The sequence below is a fragment of the Paralichthys olivaceus genome, chromosome 12 (assembly GCF_024713975.1).
Source record: "Paralichthys olivaceus isolate ysfri-2021 chromosome 12, ASM2471397v2, whole genome shotgun sequence".
Classification (NCBI taxonomy): domain Eukaryota; kingdom Metazoa; phylum Chordata; class Actinopteri; order Pleuronectiformes; family Paralichthyidae; genus Paralichthys; species Paralichthys olivaceus.
In genome coordinates, this window is record NC_091104.1 from 20,589,743 (window position 1) to 20,612,872 (window position 23,130).

The 23,130-nt window shown below is 41.1% G+C and overlaps 1 protein-coding gene across 1 annotated transcript; it reads left to right on the forward strand.

The window, feature by feature from the left end:
- The first annotated feature begins 2,982 nt into the window (after positions 1-2,982).
- Positions 2,983-22,303, forward strand: LOC109640685 (uncharacterized). The gene is made up of 5 exons (XM_020104813.2): positions 2,983-3,607; positions 10,991-11,072; positions 11,257-11,771; positions 15,954-16,007; positions 20,855-22,303. Exons 1-5 carry the CDS (start codon positions 3,539-3,541, stop codon positions 20,978-20,980), a joined length of 846 nt encoding a protein of 281 aa, XP_019960372.1. The 5' UTR covers positions 2,983-3,538; the 3' UTR covers positions 20,981-22,303.
- Positions 22,304-23,130: the final 827 nt, after the last annotated feature.

Genomic DNA, 23,130 nt, shown 5'->3' on the forward strand with positions numbered 1-23,130 from the left:
TTAGGACCTTTTCCCACATAAACGCAGATCTTGTCAGGACCAGTTTAGGGGAATTATGTGAATAATGGTTGGGGTTAGTCATGAATTGGTCATAGTTAAAGTTAAAGACAAGGTTTTGGTTAGGCTGTCCACAATGAATGGGAGTCAATGCAAAACCATGCAAACCTGTGTGTGTAGGGACTCTTCTTCCTTATGGGGACAAAAAGCAGGTTTCCATAACAGAAATCATTATTTTTCAAGGTGAAGAAATGTTTTAAGCTCAGAGTTAGGCTAAGGTTCAATTGAGGTAAAGGTTAATTTGGTTTAGGGTTAGTCAAGCATTAACAAAGGTTAAGGTAAGATAATATCTCCAGGAAATAATTGTAATATCCTCTGAAGTCATGGAGACACAATGTGTGTGTGTGTGTGTGTGTTTGTGTTTGTGTGTGTGTGTGTGTGTGTGTGTGTTTGTGTGTGTGTGTGTGTGTGTGTGTGTTTGTCTTAATTACTAAAAAGAGGCTTATTGTTGCCAAAGGGATGAACTAGAGAGGATTCAACTTTATATATACTTTAAGAGAATAAAATGTTTACCTCGACCAAGGAGCTAACGTTGAATGTCTTATCAGTTGTTTTCAAGAAAGATTATGCAAAAAAAAACGAATTCCACAATACTGTGTATGGGCCAGGAAAGAATTCATTACACTTTGGGGTGAATCCAGATCAGGGGGATCAAGGATTATTTTGCTTATCACTTTCTTTTGACGTTTTCACTGTTTTCCCTGATAATAATACATGGATCTTGATAAAAAAAGAATTAATCACATTTAGTGAACTGATATCTATGAGTGTGTGAAATTTGGTGCAGCTTGATTTAATTAAGAGGGACATTCTAGTTTTTAACAGAATAAACCAGGATGATTAGCAGTCCAGGATCCTTTATCTCAAGTAATCCATTTATTCCTTGCCTCCAAAAGAATACAAATGCTGCCCTCGTGTGGCTGAAACTGTGAAGAGAAGAGCCCAAAAAGGAATTTGACAAGTACTGCGTATAAATGTATAGTGTATCTTTTCTCTTCTCTCTTCTCTGTGAGACAGTACTTGAGTATTGTTGACTTGCTGGCTATATTCAGCAGCAAATTGGATTTGCACTGACTTTGACCTGGTGCCAAGTCACAGGTTCCTTGGAAAGTTTACCAGGTCATTGACCGGGGGTGTTTAGTAAGACAGTCTCTCACACACACAAGTAGGTTAGCAACGAGCCTTTAAAGGCACAGCAGGACATTAATAATCATCTTCAGCACTGCCACGCAAAAATAAACTGTTTTCATGTAATGTCTTAGTGTCGAGAATTTAGTGTTTATTAGTGTTAAGTGTTTAATCAGCCTTTGGATAAATGTGTTTCAGAGAATAAAAGAGATACTACAGTGTACATGTGTCAAGATATACACACATGCATCGACAGTTTAGAGAAGACAGAAGACAGCGGTTGCAAAGAATGACATCATTGAAACTGGATGCCTCACTTATACCAATTACACCTGATGCTCTCTCTCTCTCTCTCTCTCTCTCTCTCTCTCTCTGTGTGTGTGTGTGGTTGTTGTTGGACATCAGAATATCACAGAGAATAACTGACATGGAAACGTGAGAATCTTTTCAAATATAGAAATGTAGAAATCATGTCAAGGACTCAATTTCAATGATGTATCTCAGTGCCTTTACCTTTTACAGTAACTGACAACCCAATGTGCCAACTGCTGCTCAGAGACACAGTGCCATGTTAAAGACTGGAGCTTGTGAGTCTGGCATGTTTACATGCAGTGCAATTCATTTTTTTGCTCATCATATGGCCTTTATTTCAGATGTGAGACACTTTAATCCCTTTCTTCTGCTGAAGCCACTCTCAAGCTGGATCCTATGTACAGTGCTTATGTGTGGGAACTGCAGGTGCTTTTTTTTAAAGAAATGTCTATCTGACAGCCGGTGTTTACTGTTCATTATCATAAGCTCATAACAAGATATGTAGGAGATGATAAGTAGGTATATATAGTTTTATCTCATCATTAAAGTGTTTTAATAATGTCTCAAATTAAACATATTTCAACACGGAATCATATCAGCTCCACCTTCTTGTGCTCAGACTTAATTCGTAGGAAACTGCAGTTCGAGGAAAGTATAGTGTCTTACCACAAACAGAAGGCGCATGCACTTTATTTTAATATGTCCAGAGTTTATTTTATTTCAGTATTTCCAGAATGCAACCTGATGCTAGGTTAACCAAGTCTGCCTATTTAGCCTTAATAAGTGTTACAAACACATGATATAAGTACTTATTAAGCTGTTTGTATAAGCCTATAATGAAGCTGTAAGAAGATGCTGTCTTAAATAAAACTCCTTTCGTGAGGTGTGCATCAATTGAGGCTGGTAAATTAGAAGATGACTAACACATCTGTAATAAAATATTAAGTTGTAATTGACAGCAAATGCTGTGCATTCATAAACACTTAAACAGCGTACACAGACAGACAGACAGATGGATCAATAGATAGATAGATAGACAGATAGACAGATAGATTTCGACCATAACAAAATATCTAAAAACAACATATTTATATAAAGGCCTTTGCTGGTATTTATACACATTCACACCAATAAAGAAATCTCCAATACAATAATTACTATATTAGTTACTTGCTTTCTGTTTTTACAACAGTGGGAGCTGATTGATCCCAGCACACACATAAACACATGCAGCTGGGTATGTCAGTGTATATTCATGTATAATAATAATGTCAGTTATTACTATTATCATTATTACAGTCAGCGGTTTGAACTGAGCACATACATGAACACTAGTGTATGTACATGATGATGCAGGAGTAAAAGAGGAAGTAAACAGAGAAGATAGTGTGGCTTTAACTCTCTCACCCCCCCCAACGAGAGAGAGGGAGAGAGTGAGAGAGCGAGAAAATGACATCACTGTGCGCCGCAGCCAATCAGAGCGCAGGACGCTCAGGCTGCGTGTGTCCGTGTGCCTGGCGTGTGCAGTCGGTTGTGTGTATGCGTGTGAGTGTGCGTGTGTGTGAGTGAATGCTTCATCTCATCATTATCATTACTCTGCTTGTCATTATTATGGTGTGGTTCACTGGTGGACAGTGGACGACGCGGTGCAGCTGAGCGGTGAGTGAACGAGGAGGGGGAACAAAAAAACCCCCAGAAAAAACCCACTTGAGACTTTTTCTCCAGAACAAATGAAGTCGAGAATAACAAGTTTTTTACGCAGAGCCGCTGACAACAACACCGTCATCTGCGCAGTCGAACGTGTTCCGCTGTATCATGCGCCTCACTCCTGCTAACTCCGAGCTACAAGTCCGCAGCTGCTCCGCGTCTGTTTTCTTTCATTGTTGTTTGTGTGTCAGCTCGAAGTGAAGCGATAATCCCGTGTGCCTTCCTCTGAATGTGAGGAGTCAGCTCATGTTAGCTAACCGACCAGTCACCGACTCTCAGCGGTAGAAAACCCCAATAAGCCTTAAGCTAATCAGAAATAATAATAAAAAAAAACATGCTAAAGACGCTGACGAAGAAGCTGAGGAGACATTCACTCAATGAGATTCATCCTTTCCAGCTGAAGGTACGTGTCCCCGAGTTCATCATCATAATTCAAATCATGTCTCTGACGCTGTTTACAGCTTCTAGTTGACTCCAGGTGCTTTGAAAGAGAAGTTAGCTTCTCTCACTGCTTACTTAGTGGATTTACTCTTGTCTTGTGACTTCATTTGTGGGCCAGCTCAAACACTGGGAGCTGCCAGTTTGTAACCTTGCATGAACAGGGTTACAGTGAGTTCATTGACACCCTCCCTCTTTCTGTTTCTCTTTCACACGCACTCTTTTAAAGACAGGACACACACACACACACACACACACACACACACACACACACACAAACACACTCTGCCTGTGTGTTCACGTATTAAAGCATCTGTTTGTTTGGAGGGTTTTTCTCTTCCAACCCCTTCATTACCATGTTAGAAGACATTTACTCTTTACAGGACCGAGACAGATGTTTATGGGAAAAAGAGAAGTCGATATTGCTGTACAAACATGTGGCATGTCAAAAGGAAACATGTGGCATGTCAAAAAAAACTCCCCCACTCACAACCTTGACTTACACACTTTATTTTCTTTTGCATGAATACTTTTGCTACATTGCTACACATCCTAATTTATGTACGACACTGTCCTCTCATGAATGTTGTAAATAGTATTTCTGTCTACTGCTCATCTGTCCATCCTGGGAAAGCAATTCTTCACTTGTGGCTCTCTCTGAGGTTTCTACAAAGGTTTTTTTCCCCCTCAGTTAAAAGCTGGGATGGGATATAATATGATACACAATACATGGTCCACCATAATGGAAAAAAATCATGATACATCGATTCTGCGATACTCAATATTTTGCAAGGCAATCATAATGATACATCTGTCTAGCTGAAGAACACAAAATACCCCTGAAGAGGTAATGTGTTGTTTTTTATTCACATAGTGGTTTCATTTTCACAATTTGACACAAACTGAGATGAAATAAAGTAGTACAGTAAAGTACTGAATAAAGTCTTATTTTATTACTTCTTTAGTGTTGAAAAAATAGACTGAATCTAGTCAATGTCCACATGTTCCATCATTCTAATGCAAAATAAGCATAAACTGGAAAAGGGCAAACTATATGTTTAAATAAATAACTACATACTTATATTAAGCACCAGCATATTGATAATCATCGCTCAAAGTAAGGACATGGATGTATTTGCCATATCAATATTTTGTCAAACCCCCTAGTGAAAAGTTTTTTTGGGAGTTAATTTTCACCTTGTAAGCCCTATTAGACAAATTGTGGTTTGTGAATATCAGCTATACAAAACAAAACAAAATTGGAATGATTGACTCACTGCAGCTCAGATAAGAAAGTAAATCTAGAGAAAAATACACATCAGTAAACTAAAAGTAAAGTTTCAGCAAACAAACACTTGCATAACCTCACTGATGAGCTGTAATCGTCTCAACAACTACATCTTTACGCCCCAGTTTTCCACAACAGCGTCCATGTAAGTGCTCATCAATCGTCAGCGCCTGCCCACTTTGCATAATGCCTCTCTTTTTTGGTGAGTAGGAGGGTGAATTGTATCCTGCATGGGTCACTAACTTGCTCCGTCCAAAACACTGTTGTGCGTCAACGAACTGCACAATCGCATGGCAGCCATTTTGTGCCAAAGCGCTGCGGTTCAAAGGCCTGGCCGTGGACACAAGGGGAAAGTGTGCCATCCCCATTGTCTGTCTTTGTTTGTGTTTGTTGCTCTGTTCAGTTGAAGGATTCTCTCTGCTGAAAGTGCTTAATGTGATGGAGAAAAGTGAATAGTGAGTCGTGGGTCTGGTGCCTTCAGCCTACCCTTGGCACAAGAGCTTTTTAGGCTACGTGTCACACTGATACAAAGGAATTCCCTTTGTAAACAATTCAAATTCTTAAAACAGCAGTTTGTGCATATTTTTATTTCAGCTATCACTTGAAGTGCTCAAAGCTGGACTGAGATGGAACATTAAAACCAGCATGATAAGTTGAGGTCAATGACCAGGCTGAGAAATCCCTTTCCCCCAGATATGGTTGATGTCATTTGACGTAGTTCTTATCATTTGCTGACAAGTTTTTTTATGACTTATTTGATGCTACAAAAAGCAAGTGCTATGTCATGATTGACAGCAGGGACTGACTCGTGAGGCAGGTGTATGTGAAACCGTCGCTCACAGACACTAGCATGAATCGGCAGCGTCTGTATCCAGGATATTTTGGCTTCATTTTTGTTCACTAGGAGGAAATGGAGACGTGTTATTTATCATATTATACAGTCAGTGGTTGAAGTAGTGCTGAACTCTTGTATTATGTAAGTTTATTATTGTATTAAAGCTAAAGTGGGATGCTTGGTTTGTGGGACTCCACAACCGATATTGATACAATGGATTAAAAAAACTTTTGAATATTTATTTAATCTCTTATTCTATTTTCAAAGTTTTGGTGATCATTCATATCAACAATAGCACTGGACTCACCAGGTTAATACTGCGTACCAGGAATGTGAAAACATCACCGACGTCTAAACTTTAATATTATATTATATTATATTATACATATCTCTATTTCAAATGAATCGTCTCATCTGTGGGTTAAAACATGTTTATTTAAAACATGTCTCCATTGACCTCTCAATGACCAGCATTATTAAAACTCTTAAATATCAGTGAGTACAAGGTAATTACAAAAGACACTATTTGTAATAAAGCAAAACGCTCCATTGAAAAGGCACGTCACTGATTTAGAGGTGATTTTTGTAGCCCTACTCATACTGAACTTTTCAGGCCAGTGCTGATATTGACACTAAACGATTGAATAATATATATCAGCTAAAAGTAAATTTAAAAAAACACAGAAACAAAGATTGGATTGGAGCAGTCTGGTGTGAGCCTTGTTTCAGCCCACATGTCCTTTGTGGCTAATTATTGACATGACAAGTTGAATTGAGTCAGTTCAGTTTAGTTTCAGTCATTTGAGTTGGTGAGGTGCGGCAGTGGTCACTGGCTGACTGAGGGCTGAATGACAGGACAGTTGAGAAGGGACTAAAGGCCTCTTTGGCCTTGTAACAGTTCCTATCCCAGGAGCTTACACTAATCAAGATTACTTTGCTCCGCTACAGGGAAGATTCACTGGAGTGTGAGTGAAAGTGAATCAACCACCTCTGACCCTGTGCTGTGTTTTTATGAGCCAAGGGGAACGGAGTGTGTCAGTGTCCGTGTCTGTGAGTGGAAGGACAGAGCAAAGCTGATATGTGTGTGTGAACTGGGTGGTGTGTGTGTACGCTGTGACATTGCCATTGATCCAGCTTAGCAAGCTGCTCAGCGTTGCAAGGGACTGACAAGGATTTCATTCAACTGTTGTTGACACACAAACACACAACTCTTTGTCCGTCTTTGCATGTTTGCACAAAAGCAGTTTTTATTCTTCAGAGTTTCATGGAGTCTCACTTTCATTTTGCTTATGTGTCTCAGCTGTCTGAATAATATAATATAGTCTGTAATTACGTACCCTGAAAGAAGCTGGTGTAGTTCTATAATATAAACTAATAAATTATTGTCTATACATTGTAAGGCTGTGGTGTAAACTGTCTGAATTATAACAATTGTCATGGAGTTTGTCTCTGTAAAACACGTTATGAGAATTAGTTCCAAAAAGTGGTCATGCACAACATGACAAATCACCAAATGTTTTCGAAGGCATGTCGACTTGTGCAAATCCATTTGAAAATGCGGCATGTATTGTATTGCATAATTGTAGATTTTGTTAGCATTGCCGTTTTAAAGATTATAAACATGATAATATCACTTTTCAGTTAGAGGCTTACTGCGAAACATCGGAACATCTGAAGTGTGAGAAAAAGTTGGAAAAGAGGATCCCAGGTGGTTTTTCTCAGGTGACCTGCAGGCCTAACATGCTAGTGTCAAGGCTGCTATCATATTAAATCCTTACCTCGAATGTAGGTGGAATATATTTAATGTAAAGTAGTGTTTGAGCCAAATGTAGCTGAATAAGTTGATGAAAACCACCGCCAGTGATTTACTAAGAGATAGTATTTAAATTGATTGAACTAGTTTTTCAAGCTATTCCAGCTGGAAGAATCACCACTTGTCTTAATCTCAACACATCTCTTTCAAATGTGTTTCAATATAATGCTTATGTAAGCACAGTGAGGAGGTGAAACACATACTTGTTGCTGTTCAGCCAGTTTTGTTGTTGTTGGTAAGCAACTGCAGAGAAGACAAGACAAACTTCTTCCTGTTAACACCGGCAGGGACTTGCCCAGTGTACATGAATGGTCATGTGATATGAGTTTTTCAGGTGTGTCAGTATAGACAGGGATTGGTACTGATATGGAGCTGAAGATGCTCGTGTGGATGGAGGTTGTTTTAGCTTTACAATGTGTTTTTTATAACAAAAACCTATTTGTATGGATGCAGCCTGTGGGTGGTTGTGATTGAACATTTGAATGGGCTGTTTCTATGATTCATGTAGCCTACACATTGTGTTCTTTCTTTTCCTGTAACATAAATATTTTCAACTTGTGTCCAAGTACTTGTGGAGACATTTCAAGAAGTACTTTTTTGTGAAACATCAGCATAGATCTGCCAGTATTACTCAACATTGTGTTTTCATACATTTCACTTATGCTGTAATAATCAAGCTTTGGAGCAGCACTGGTTTGTACTTTGTACATCGAAGGCCAAACTGTGGTTTCACCACATCCACAGCTTCAGTGTTATCCAGCCGACTTTTTTTTTCTTTTTATCAGCACAGTTCAACTGGAGTTGTGCTGCAATTTATGTGAAACTGACACTTCTGGAAAGGGAGTATCGATGCTTGGCTGCAAGGATTATAATATGAGGCGGCCTATCCAGGTAACAGTGGTGCAATCCAGGCTTAACCACAGCATTATACAAGTGCTGCGAATAGAACAAACTCAAGGAGACAAGAAACAAAGTAACAAGTTTTATAAGGTTTTTATCTGAGGCATCAAACCATAAAATCAATTCCAGCTCCTAAACTAGTCTGTAATTTTAAGTGCTAATACGCAGACTACAAGTGAACTACTAGTGAACACAACAAATTATTGTGCATTATTGTGAAACTCAAATTTTCTTAATCTTTTCTTTAGGAAAGCCCTCCCATCCTGTCCAACTGTGAACTGAATGTCAGTTAGGGTTGAGTCCTGTGTTTCAGCAAGATGAACCAGAAGCAATAACAATAGAATATTTGGTACAAAACACACGGAAAAAACATTTCTTGTTCTCTCTCTCATACAGAAACTATTTGTAACAACCAGTTTACAACTTGATATGGGTAACTGATAGAAAACTGATGTCACGACATCCCTCAACTTTCCACTGTGTAACTCCGGGTCTGAAACAGAACTAGGAGTTAAATTTATTCAAATACCTGAACATGCACCTTGTTTTTGCATTTCACTCCTGGATGAGTTCTGCATGTTTGGATTTTTTTTACAACCTGTTGTTGTGTACCTGCTTGTTTCAGCTATTCAAGTTTAGTGTCAGTGATAATCGTGTCTGTGTCACTGAAAGTAGAGGGCTCAAGTAACAAAAGTTAGATGTTTTACATGCGCCTGTATCTGAGTCATGCTGTTATTACAGCATATTGTGATACATGAACAAGAACTTTGTTGTTAGACATCAATCCACATCCTTGAAGTGAGCTGCATGTGCTACAGAACATGTCTTGTTGTTTCCAGACCCATCAACAATGATCTCTGAGGAAGTCCCCGAGGGGACGGAAAGGCTGAATCGTTACTGTCAGCTTACATCTTCCTCTTGTTTCACAGAGAATGATTGCTCTGTGGAGAAACATCAAACGTCCAGGCCATAAGAAGTTAAAGCTGCCAATTCTGACTGGGCTCTATCTTACACCCGGTGCCAAGCACGACGCAAGTGTTTGCGAGTTTCAGACAAACGCAGTTGTCACTTTTCCTGTCTGAGGGATTTCGACATGGCACTCTGATTGGTTTTTTGTGTGTTACACCCAGAACAGTCGTGATTATTTAAGAGACTAAGTACAACCTTTTGGAACTTTGCAGAAGTGGCTCTGGACACACCCTGTTTGCTTCATGTGCCACATGCTCAGATCATTAAAATCCTCCAACTCTTCTTGCTCATCTCGTCTTGCACTGAATTTGTGTCTCTGCTGAGCACAATCAAGACACAAAGTTTATGAACCACCAGCGTCACTTTATTCCGAGTATCCTGCTGCAGGAGCTTTTAATAGGTTTTCAGTTGTTTCATGGATGCTGCCCAACAATAATTCACTGGAGTGTACAGTGCAAGCTCTGAGTCAGCCAAAATACATTTCCTTCTTCCCACAGTTATTCCTCAGTGTCATTTTCTTAAGGAGTTCATGTAGTGATACATCGAAAGAGTCAAGGTTTGGGGCCGTCTGTCCCACAACTCGTGCACAGCTGAAAAACAACTTCATATGATTCCTTTAAAATATGAAATATAAGATGATAGGAAAAGTGTTCATCTAATACATAGCATTGTGAAAGTTGATATTGAACAGGTGAAAAGAGCAGGATACAGCTACAGTGTGTAGTGTAGACATCTGGTTTTTATTTCACCCAAATTATATATTGTTGAAAAGCGTGAAACTACAGGTGGAATTCACAGTCGGTATGATTCGAACAATGTCTGTCCGTGCTGGGCTTTGAGGCCTTGGCTCCTCTCTCCCTCTTCTTTTTGGAGACTGTCAGAAAGAAGAGACGTGTGTGTGTGAGTGTGTGTGCGCGTGTGCATCTATTCAAAAGGGAGAACACTGTATGTTTGTGTGGCTGTATGTGTGTGTACAAGCATACACGCACGCACAAGGACAGATGGCAGCTGCTCAGCGAGGCCTCGCAGTAGTAATTACCGAGTGTGAGGCGCATTACTTAACTCTTAGCGTCGGAGTCTGCAGGGTATCTGTATTGTTACTGGTGTAGAGGGGGAATTGATTTTAGGTTGGTTTAGTTCGTGAGAGAATAAAACCAGTGTCTGCACTTAGTCAACACTGCAACTTTGTGTCTGAGCCTATCACACAGATCATAGTTTGTTTTTACAAAGAACTAAGTCATTGCACAAAACTCAGAATGAAGAATTTGTTCACTCTATTTTTCTCTGAATCAGTGATTTCTCTGAATCTGATTTTTGCTTTTTGTATAGAGTATTTCAATTCTTAAGCTCTGTAGACCTGATGTTGTAATCCTATTGATTCAGTGAAACTGAAAACAAAATTCATAATTGATCCTGATTAAATTTTGACTTGTTGAAAACAGAGAAGCATTTTGGAAGAGATGTTTACCAGCTAGATTTTGTAAAGGACAATCATTTCTACGTGGCATATTTGAACTACAGTATACACTCGATCTTTTTCCAGATTTCTTACCATGGCAGTGGAGAGGGAGTGGAGAGTGATGACTCAGAAGGGGAGAACCAGGAACTGGCACAGATTGACAGAGGTATGTCTCCTCTGCCAAACTAATTACTTTTGTTGTAAATCGATGGTGATCTTCTCCATCATTAGTTATTATCAAACATTGTAATGCTTCAAGTCAACAGACAATGAGCTTGTAGATAACAACATTTTAACTCTTGCAACTACATCTCCACCTTCTGCCATTTCCTGTTCATTGACTCCTCTAGAGAGACGAAGAAATTGTGCCCTGACCCCTTTGGCCACCAGCCAGCAGCACAACCAGGGTCCCCTCTCTCCAGCCCGGTTACGGCGCCTCCGCCTCCTTCTAGATGCCAATCTGGATCGTCATTCTTCAGAGGAAGAGCTTGAGCGAATCAGCTGTGTTGACAACAGGAAGTGGATTTCCGCTCTTCCCCAGCGCCACAGTGATCACCACAGCAGCGCCTCAAGCGATGAGGAGGTGCGGGACCTCTGTGGCTGTGGGTCACCGGCTGCCTCTGCCAGGCCGCTGGTCGAGCCAGGCGCTTGTCTGGCTGCCTCCTCCAGTCCCGTGCTCTTTAGCTCCAGCCCACCACGTAGTCTCAAGCCACCGCCCATGCGCTTTCAGCTGCAGGTGGTTCAGCCTGTGGTACGGCCCATTATTTTGACCCACTTTGACCAGGCAGCACCTTACAGAAAATATCGGCACAGCTATGGCGGAGAGCCAGGGAGACCCAGTCTGGACCTGGAGAAAATGCAACAGGTTAGTGCTCCGAGTTATAATTACATGTCTCATGATGTTTTTTTTTCTAGCACCAACTTCTTTAGACTAATAGAGATAATAATAATAACTATACATTAATCATGAAAATCATAAAATAATTTCTTTTCGTTCAACACTTCAGGTTCAGAGCAGGGGCTGCTACTCTACATCTGTTAATTAACTTTACAACATGACAATGTTGGAGAATCTGTTCAGGTGCTTTTTCCACCACAGTAAATTACCAAACTGAAAACCTAATATAAAACTTACATGTATGTGATAATATATACTTAAAATTGTCTCATTATTATCAATATGAAATACTATTACACTCATTACGTAATGAGTTTATTACTATTGCTTTCATGTGTAAGTAGCATTTTTATGTTGTAGCTGTTAACTTGTACTGTACATCAGATACTGTTGGGTAGTTCTATTACAATACATCCTATTTCATAGGCCATCGTACATTTTAATTGAAAGAAAATCTTAATTTGTATCACTATAGCAGTCAAATGAAATAATGAGATTGAAATTAAGAACAGGACCTTCACTAAACTACATTGTAGTGTAGTAGAAAGTAGTATAAATCCACATCAAATAGGATTATTAAAGTAAGGTAAAGTACAAGAATCTCAACTTTGTACTGAAGTTAAGTACTAGTGGCTGTACATTGTAACCTTACGTTAGCACAAAAAGAAAATACTCAGACCACATAGTGATGAATCATTATCACTGTAATTGTGACACTAATTATCTCTTAGATAACCTGGACTAATTATCTTTGTTATTCTCAATAGGACCTTTAGCCTGGAGAGCACCTTAATGAAGTAACACTGCTTTGTTTGTTGAGAACTGCTGATTTTGTATTTTGTATTTTGATTCACTACCTGTCAAGGTGGTGTGATGGCTTCCTGTCAGACAGATTGATTCTCTGTACCCAAATAAGTGAAAGCATTCATATGATGCCATTTTAATGTTTAAAAACCATTTCACCATTACTTGAAGTGAACGTCATAATGATAACTATACAGTCTGCCTGCGTGGCAATAGCTACCTTCCACTTAACAGCACCAAACCGCAGATGAGACTTGTACTGCTCCCCTGAACAGCTCACACTGCGATATTGGGCCGAGGAGTAGGTCCAAAAATACAATGATGTCCCTGCAGACTACCCTTAACACTCACACTCACACTCACACACACACACACACACACACACTCACAAGCAAACAAAGTCTTCCCTTTCCATAGCCGGACGCTCACCACCACGGTGGTCTGGCTGGAGTGGGATGAAGGAGATGGAGGCACGGACGGCAGATGTCCACCCTCGTTTCTCACAAAGGCTAGCGAGCGAGGGGAAATGATGGAGGGGTGGAGGCAGAAGGGGAGGATTAAACAAACAACAGAAAAACGTCAGCCGCTAATGAGTCATGGAGAAGCTGGTCCACTAATTATTAAAATCCAATAGACTTGTTGGCCCACACCGTGGATGGGAGAGGGTGTGTGTGTGTGTGTGCAGAGAGAGAAACTGCAGGTTTCAGGGGTCCATATGTCCATGGGGTTTTTAGAGGGAAAGAACAGATGATGAGAGACAGCGGGCAGCAACTAGAAGGGTGAAGAAAAAAAGATGAAGAGAGAGTGTGTGTGTGTCCGTGCACATGCAAGATTTTTTTTGGGGGGGGGGTGGGGGTCATGCGTCTATCATCCTCTCTTTTTGTGTCTGATTGTGTTCATCCTCCTGTCTGTGAGTTTGTTGCTCTGTGTGTGTGTGTGTGTGTGTGTGTGTGTGTGTGTGTGTGTGTGTGTGTGTGTGTGTGTGTGTGTGTGTGTGTGTGTGTGTGAGTGTGTGTGTGAGAATACGCACACTCAGTCAAGTGGAATGGGAGGTGCTGCAGGGAATACAATAGGGGGCCTACAGAGGTAGCTCGCAGACACAGCCTCAGTCTCCCTTTAACCCTTTAACTGGACAATTTCCAAAGTCTGCCTCAATTGACACACCATGTGATTTTTTTTCTAAAGTTGCTTTTCTGGAGTTCAGACCGAAGAAAGAAAAACATAATGTGTAAAAAAACCTTTAAAAAGGTGTCTGTGATTTATGGAGAAAGTATAGGAGCCCTTCAGAACTGCTCCTAAGAATTTCAGACCACACACTGCTACTATAATAATTTCTTAATACTGGAACCTCACATGAGAAGTTTGGCATTATTTTATTTTATCATAGGTCTCATAACTGTAGACATATTCTTGATATTCAACTATTAAATCAAATGTTGCATTAGAAAACTATTCTTTGTTAGATGGATCTATTCCTTATTGTGTTAGGAGAGTCCAGACCCCTTTAATGGACACTTCTGATCCAGGGCTTTTAAGTCTGTCCTGCCTCAGTGCGACCAGCATGAGCTGCCACCTTGAAGCGAACATTTATCCATCTCATAACTTTCTTAAATGCAGGGTCAAAGGGTCAGCGGGTAGATTTCTGTTAATCTCTGATAATCCCTCGCGCATTCTAATCCGACCAATTGCTCAGACGTGGCCCTGCCATTCTTGGTTATCCTGAATGAACAACTGTGTGTGGAAAAATAGTTCAACTGTTCAGTTAAACTGTACCTACAACAACAACAGGCAGCCAAAACAGTCTGCTAGTTGACATGTCACGACCTGATGTGATGGACGTGTGTGTGTGTGTGTGTGTGTGTGTGTGTGTGTGTGTGTGTGTGTGTGTGTGTGTGTAGGTAAAGAGGACAGTGGTGTGGGTTGGTACATAACAGACGGAACAGATGAAATCAGAGCAGGACAAAAGCATCAATCAGTCAAAACTGTCAAAAACAAGTTATTTAAAGTTTATTTTTCTTGGCTTTTTAATTTTGAGCAGCTGAATTAAACACAAAGTGCAAATTTCCGTTTTCTATTCACACACAGCAGCTTGCGTCCAAACGGACTGTGGTCCCATTGATTAGAAAAAAAGATAGGAGCCGGCAGGAGGTGAGCATGAGGGCAAGTGCACACCAGCTCTCTCCCCACATCACAACAGCAGGAGTCTTGTGTTTCCATTCTTTCTGTGCGCTCCCTTCCCCCTAAGAAGCTACCTCCCCGGCCCGAGACAATTCGATGATTGTGTGGTCCCTCCACCCCCACTGTGTTTTTGAGAACAGTGGAGCTGCGTGGACATGGAGCAGAGTGGGAGACAGGATATTGCATAAGCTTCGTTGACCGACTGTTTAGTTTAGTGAGACAGCTGGATTTGCCTCACCTCTCTGATCCCCCTGATCCGACGTTAATTGCCCGCCAGTGTTAACTTCCAGTCATTCAGTATGTGTAAATGTTCAAATTATGGTTTTGAAATGCTTGGATTTGAGTTATGGACTCAATGAGTATCAACAGTCTGCCATTAGCTATACTCAATACAAGTTCTCTGCAGCTTCCTTTTGGATTTACATGTTTGTTGAGCTGTACAGTGCCCTAATGAGACATAATAACCTGCTCATGAAATTACACAACTAAAAACTTACATTTCTTTTATAAGTCAGAAAACAAACACAGTGTACTCTAATAAGACTTAACCTGCACTTCAAATCAAATTACATAAAAGGAGAAACAACATCAAATGAGATAAAATCCACTATAAGGCACCATCTACCAATTACTGCCATAATTAGTAGTATTCATAATATTCAGACAAAACACTGAGACCTCCGAGGACAATGTATTTATTTGACTGTGAACATAGTTCCACTTCTTACAGGTCCATTTGTTGCTTATTAAAATGAAACTGCCAGACATAGCTCCACATCTGGCTGCTTCTTCACATGTCCCTCGTAGCCTTGATAACTTCATGACCTAATACTACATGTTTACTCAAGGATCCACTCCCGCACCAGTTGTGACTGTTATTATGAGACCATTTAATGCTATGTTATCCAACCCCAGTAGCTACAGAGCAGCATGAAGAACATATTATTTCTAGTTTTGTGTAATGCCATATTAAGTGTGGATTGTTACTCCTTAGTGCACTGTAAAATTAAGTGTGACCCAAATGGCTAAATTATAAAAGCAAGTATCTTTTCCATAGTATTTTCTTCATTCATAAAGAGAAGTTGCTGCAGGAGTTTTACTCAGTGTTGAGGCAAAGGAAGTGAATTCTCCACCATAGCTGTCACTGTACATTCTTGTTCTCCACAGAAAATGCTGCTGAAAAAGAATTGCGGAGGGAAGACGAGGTCCATAAAGATTCGGGTGAGTTAGTTTTCCTCCGTCGTATTTTGTCATGATGTGATGGCAATCGTCAGTATGAATGGTTTTATACATTTGTTATTAATTAGAACACACACACACAGTCATGTCTCCATGTCTTCAGAGGACATAACATTGACTTACAAATGTTATGTCCTACATATATTTCTTTTTAAAGAAATATATGTAGGTATTATCATGCTGCATTATTTTATCATGTATATCATTTTTAAAGGTCATGTTGACATTCAGTCGGGGAAGAGACCATGGGACCCTTAAGAAATTGAATAATAGGCTGAAACTCCCATTGTCCCACCTGTGTCTTTAAAACTTTTTAATTACCCAAAATTATGTTGAAATTTGATGATTTACATCATCAGAACTTGCTTTCTGTCCCCATAATGTGACTGTGTAAACAGATTCAGCTCCCCACAACATGCACACACACAATAATTCCTGGACCCCCCACCCCCACACACGGCCTTTGCAGACAGTCCAGATCAGGTTGTCCATTACAGCAGTGATAAGGTTGTAAGGTTGCCCAATGCCCACCCTGCACACCCTGGCCTGTCTTGTTGCCAGCACCTTGATGTCCATCCAAGTGCATGCTGGGACAGCATCTGGCAACAGTGTTTGCTCTCATGCCTCAAGCCAAGCCTGACATGTCTAAAAAATCTGACAGAGTCCTTCTGCTAAGCTTAACACTGATACTGAAAATAAAGAAACAAGGAGGAAAAACGTGCTCTTTCCGTCCTCAGGTTCGTTTGATCTCTTGATCTCACTCAACAGCCTTTAATAGCTCAGCTTTGCACTCGCACATTAGTGGTCTTAGAAGCGCACATTTACTTGCCTGAATGCTGCAGCTTTGTAAACAGAAAGGTATTTTCCTAAGATTGTGTCACTCTAATGTTCCTGTAAAGTGGTTTTCCCAGACACCATGTCCAATAATCATCCACCAACTTAGCGCTGCCACTGCATAAGGTTGATCTTGTTTGTAGCGGGTAAAGGAAGGCGTGCTGGGAGAGCTGACTGGAACAAGCCTGGGCATCTTGGCACAGAGCAGGCTGCTCCAGAAGGACGCACAGTGTGGTGAGAAAAGTGACGTTATTATCACGTTGTGTGGGCTAGTGTCAATGAAGCCTCGTCACACACTTGTTTATGTTCACACACACATGTACATCAACCACAGCAGCAGCATTCAGGCTGCTCTAAATCCTCCATGTAGGTACGTGTGATCAGTGCAAACATGTACATAAAGTGATGATAATCGTTAAGTGTGTTTTCATAAAGAACAAGTGAGTGGAGATGAGAGATGGAGCTGAGGAGGAGGAGGACGAGGAGGTGGAGTGTTGTGCGGTTCCCTTGTGGTGTATTTCTAGGGATGAAGTCATTTTCCATTTATAGCTTGGCTGGCTGCTATCGGTTTAGCTCCACTGATGCTGCTATTGCTCATTATCCTCGGTTCTCGCTGGTGTAGTTTGTAGTGTTATTGTCCCTGTTAGTGACGTCTGTGGGCATTGGGCACATTCCAGCTCATAGATTTTTCTTGAAGTGAGTACACAGTGAGTCTTTGGATTGATGAGCCATTTGGAGGCTTGTGTTCCATGTGCCACTCCACACCCATTCCTCCTTCTCTGTTACAACTTTTTTCTGCTGTTACTGCTTTTCTTCTATCTCTTTTCCCCCTTTTATCTGCCAAACCTCCAGTTTCCTGGCCAGAATCCAGAGGAGACACTGGATCTGGATGGGGCCCCGGCTTTCAGACTGGATTCATGCATTCAAGCATGGGAGTTGTTAAGAAGGGTTGGGGAGGTCAACGATGGTGGCTGTGTTTGTGTTTTAAGGAGGAGGATGGTGGGGGGGTAGCAGTAGAAAAACATCGCTGTGGCTGCTGCTGCTGCTGCTGCTGAGGCAGCTGAGGCCTTCCCCCCTCTAGGGGTTGGAGGTGAATAGGAGAGTGGTGAGAGCTTCACAGGCTGTAGGAGGCGAGAGTGATGGCGTCTGGTTTCAGCCACCGCAAAGAATGGGTGGAGAGGAGGGCGAAGATTGATTGAGGTGAGAGAAATGGTGCAGGCTGATATGGAAAAAAAAGTGGAAGGGCAAAAAGGAAAATGGGCCGCATTCCACTTTAATTGAGGTAAACTACATGACTTAGATGTAACTGAAGGACGGTTGTGATCCTAGCATGAAAACAAACAGATGTTAAAGTAGTAGTTTAACATCTGCTGAGAGGTAGATGAAAGAGTGCTGGTAGGTGGATTTTTTGTTACTTCTGGACACGGCCAAGTTGTTATACCGAGCTTTCAGTCTTGTAAACTGGTGATAGCTCCATATTCACTGCACAGACATGAGAGTGTTCGCAAGTCTCTCATCCAACTGTGCTAGATGGATTATGAGACGATAGGCACAGACATGTAGAAGCAACCCCTTTTACAAGCAAATAGATTTAGTTCACAATGGAGATGATGAGAAACTTTCCACGACTGGCCTCACCACAAATATTACAACAAACAAAGAAGTATCTGGGCTGAAAGAAGTATCTGTGGAAACCTGCTGTGTTTTCTGGGTCTATTCTCTGAAACTATTCTGCCTCTAAACTTTTAAATTGGTCTACTCGTACATGTTAGATACATATATGATAACAGAGGAGCCTTCTATGCATACTCTCCATTCATTTTGTCCATATTTGTACACACCCTCTGAGAGCTTACAGATATGGATGAAACAATGACCCGGAGCAGTACCACCAGAAATCGTGGGGGGGCAGTGTAGCCAGTAGTTCAAGCAAGATGACCATAAGACACAAGGAAGAAGGAGGAGACTTTGGGAGTTGGTGCGAAACTACAGGCGCTGTAGTTACGATGTTACTGTCATTACTTTGCCTAGACACAGGCACAGCCACCACTACATTATCACACCTCCACGTTGCCATGTTTGTTGTTGTCAGAAACTCTCGACTCTGCGCTGCCCTCCAGTGGGTGTTTTTCTTAACAACCATGTCGACGTAAAGGATGTAGGGATGTTGTATTTGGGCAGTGGCTGACATCATTTGAAATGGACGGATATCTTTTCATATGTAAAAGCAGCGTAAACAAACAAGTTATAACACAACTCAATATCCAGTCTCACATGGTCGGAGCAGATTTGAAAGGATTTTGTGATCAGGAGCAAAAAAAACCTGATCAGCAGATTCTGTGTATGAGTCCTTTGACTTAAGAACGATTAGAAACAACGGCTCAGAAAGAGGCTCTCGTTCAGGGGATCCTGTGAACTCTTGGACCCCTGGACCTGTGCCTGGTAGGCCTGTTTTTTCAGAACAAATGATAAACAGGATCTCCAGAGAGAGATATTTTTAACCTGGTGTTTTAACTCCTGTTTTCCAGCTGCTGCTTTTGATGTTTGCACACACTTAGAGCTGTATACTTTTGGGATTCATACTTTGCGTGACCCCTTTGGGCCCTAAATGTCTGTAGTACTGCAGATGTGACCACAGAACAGCTCTGCAGGGACTGCTAATGTGGATAGGTAGCCATTCTGATGTACGACTCTCTCCCTGCAGTTGGACAGACTCACAGTCACCATATGGAGAACATCTTAACTGGACTATAACTCGTTTCTGGGCTGCGGTTTGTTTTTTTCCCCACGTGTCAGTTTTTTGCCTGTTTATATCAACATTGGTCGATAAAACAGTAGTGCTGGGAATAGTCACTGTGGCTCAGCACTGGATCCCTGAAGATGTTGGCTGAAGTCATAGCAACACCTGTAGCCCCATATGCACTGTTAATGAGGCTGAGGTCACGTGGTACTTTTCCAGAGAGTATGCATCTGAATGGAATCAGTCAGTGATTCATCTGTCTCAGTTCTCAAAGGCGTTTGGCTGTGAGAACATACAACTATCCATATAAACTCATGTTTATTCCATGGGATCAGCTCTTAATTGCAGTGACTCTGTCTCAGGGTCTGTCTAATCTTTCTCAGCCCACCCTCTCACAAACTACACCCCCCCTCAGCAGGCTCTGGAGAAAGTGCAGCCTCACTGCCAAATCCAACAAAGTCATTTCCTGTCGTTTCCTGTAGGGAGGAAAATGACCAGGGCTAATTTTAGACGGCGCACTTGTACAGCTACATGAAGCGAGTTTCTGCTTAGACATCTCTTTCGGGGGAGGGGGTGAAGCACACCTGCAGTGTGAAGGAAAAAAAACTCACTTTCAAAATATTCTGCTATTTTCCTAGCCAGTGTGAGTCTGGTTTTCAGTGAACTCTGGAAATTATCCACACAGTGAGGTCTGGACTGAACAACGCAGCAGGAGAGCAGGAGATTCTCTGCTCAGACGCATTCATAACAACACAGACATTTCTGAAGCGTTCAGCTGAGGAGGGGTGCAGGCAGAGACAGGATGTAATAGATAAGTTCTGGTGCGGAAATCACATATTTTTGTTTATAGCACATTGACAGTGGCATCGGCCCTTGTCACTAATAGCTCTTCGTCTGCATCTTCTACATGTATGACACCACTATTAACATTTCATGTCAGAAAGATCATCAACCCGTTTTTTTCTGGCAGAAGAAACTCCCGAGAAAGTCTGGAGCCTCTCAATCGCACATTTGCGCTCTCACATACAGCCCATCTGGAGAATGTCAGGAGATTATACCATGTGCTGTTTATGTCTAAAATCCATACATTTTAGTACGAATGTAGCCATTTTCTAACTGAGCAATAATTCAATAACTCAGGGACAGCAGGTAATCTAAACCTTTTACATCCAGTAAAGCTGAAAACCTGAATTAACCCAAACTCCCACATCTGACAGATGCATGATGGACTCTCTCTCTCCTTCTCTGTCCTCAGAACCTGACGGGCAGTCGTCCTCCGCCCAGGTACACCTACGACCCCTCCATCTTCGCCTTCCGCTCCTTGAGCACAGTGCCCCCCTGCAGGCCCCTGACCCCGTGCGAGGATCCTCCATGCTCATAAGGAAATTCATCCACTGGCAGATAATACAACACCCCCCACCCACCCACTTCTCTTCATTCCCAGGCGGCTGCTTTCGTGTTGCTTCTGCAGCGAGACCAAGGAATGACTGTTTAATGACTGAACGACTGACCGCTAGAGACATTTGTTTGATGGTCGAACTATTGCACACTCAGGTAACGCCACCCTGTAACGCTGTCACTTTGATCTTTAGTTCTCTGTGTGAAATCAGCAAGAACATTTCTGGAGAAAGAAAAAAAAATGGCCTCGACACAACAATTCTAAGGATTCTTCAGGTATCGTGAATGTACGGCTGTTCCTGAAAAGATCCTTTGAGTGGAGGAAGAACAACCAAGAAACAGAAAATGGACCAGAGGTGGTACAAGGGCCTAAGGCCAACCATTGTGAGACTTGATTGTAGTTTTTGGGTTGGATGAATTTCAAGGGAAATAATGCATGTTAAGACAATCAAACGGTTCCAGGGTCTCTACCTTCGATGTGATTACCCGACATCTTGTAAGACTCTTGGTAACTTCATGTACTAAACATGGTGAGTCATCTAATATCTCGTTATTGTTGAAATGAACATAGACAGTGGTCACATTCGTCCGTCTGAAAAAACAACTTCTTTGGATGTTTGATTATTGAATATGCAGGTCACGACGAGCTATAACAAACATGTATGACTGTAGCTGAATAGTAGACCTATTGACAATGTACGTTTCTTAATGAATTTGTCACTTTTTAGTCAAGCTCAGCGTTCAGTACTTGTATCCTCTTTCCTTGCATGAATTCCACTGTTTTGCAGAAAGAGAGATATACGGAAATAAGGAAGTATATGAGAATAGTTTGCTGCACATTTGGCAAGTGTAACTGGTGCTGTGTTTTGCATAGCCTACTTGTAGTGTGCCATTTTGTTCCCTCCTAATATTTTACCTCAGTACTTTCTAGGTAGAAGAGGACCACTGGTGTATCTGAAGACATCCCAGTGTTTTGTAAAAAATCTCTTAATGCCTTGAAACACTTTCCTGCCGTACTGTTTGTACGAGGTAGTTCTCAGCTCTTGAATTGAGCTCAATTGTTAAAAACACAACGTCACCACTGTAACCAAGTTTCGCCGAAGTGAATGTAACATTGTGACATTGTTTCTGTCCACTGTTGCACAAAATGAATCAATAAATGCCCTGTGGCCTCTTGTTCAGGTGACTTTTATTTGATAAAAAAACATGACACAAAACCTGAATAAATAAGTGGAAGAATGTAGTGTAACTGCTTCATAATATAATTGAAAACACTTTGTTTAAGAATAATAAAGCTTTTCTTACATGGTTTGTCCTTTCTTAGAATGTATGTGTGATTACCTCTGCCAAGGAGGATGTGTTTGTCAGCAGAATTACTTGGAAGGATTGGAGATAGTCCAAGAGGGAACCAATTGGTGTAACCAGGGATTTTTAAACACTTTATTTAACACTATTCTATAACCTTAAAATAGCAGCTTTAAAATAATTGTGATGGTTCACTGATGTGGAATAGGGAGAGTGGTGTTTTTGCTCTATGTAACTTTGGTGAGTGGATAGCATCTCAGTAGTGTGTAACAGCAAGTTCAAGAGTTATGTTGAACTGTAGATCAGTTGAAACATAGTCATTAAAAACCAAAGTTTATCTCAAATGTTCAGCAAGCAAACTGTCAAAGTATGAAGAACTCTAAACAGAGTTTGGTGTATTTGTTACAGGGTAATATGCACCATTCAGTTGTTTCACTTCAATGAGTGGGACGACCCAGTCAGCTCCAGTCAACACATAGATGCAACTTTTATTTCTGGTCATAAAAAAAAATAATTTCTCGGACAGAGCTCAATGGAATTAATCACATCCATGAATATAGAGGGCGCTGTAATCCAGTAAAAGTTACAACGTGTCACTTTAACGTTGCAAAAGGGGGTGTTAGCCTTGGCAGAGGTATGCTGTCTTCGATCGCCCTTCTTGTTTAAAAAAATACTTATACAGGAAGAGAATTGCACGAGTCAGTGAACCTTTATTTTTACATTGGGATTTTATAAAATGACTGAACAATATAAAGTGTTAACTTTGTAAAACTTATTAAGGTTATAACACATCAACATTTCCAGCGTCAGACAGTCCTCTTGGTGTGT

Bases quoted from the DNA above. Each gene is read 5' to 3' on its own strand.
- LOC109640685 (XM_020104813.2), top strand. From the start codon at position 3,539: ATGCTAAAGACGCTGACGAAGAAGCTGAGGAGACATTCACTCAATGAG. The intron at 3,608-10,990 runs GTACGTGTCCCC...ATCTTTTTCCAG, and splicing joins TTCATCCTTTCCAGCTGAAG to ATTTCTTACCATGGCAGTGG. The intron at 11,772-15,953 runs GTTAGTGCTCCG...TGTTCTCCACAG, and splicing joins ACCTGGAGAAAATGCAACAG to AAAATGCTGCTGAAAAAGAA.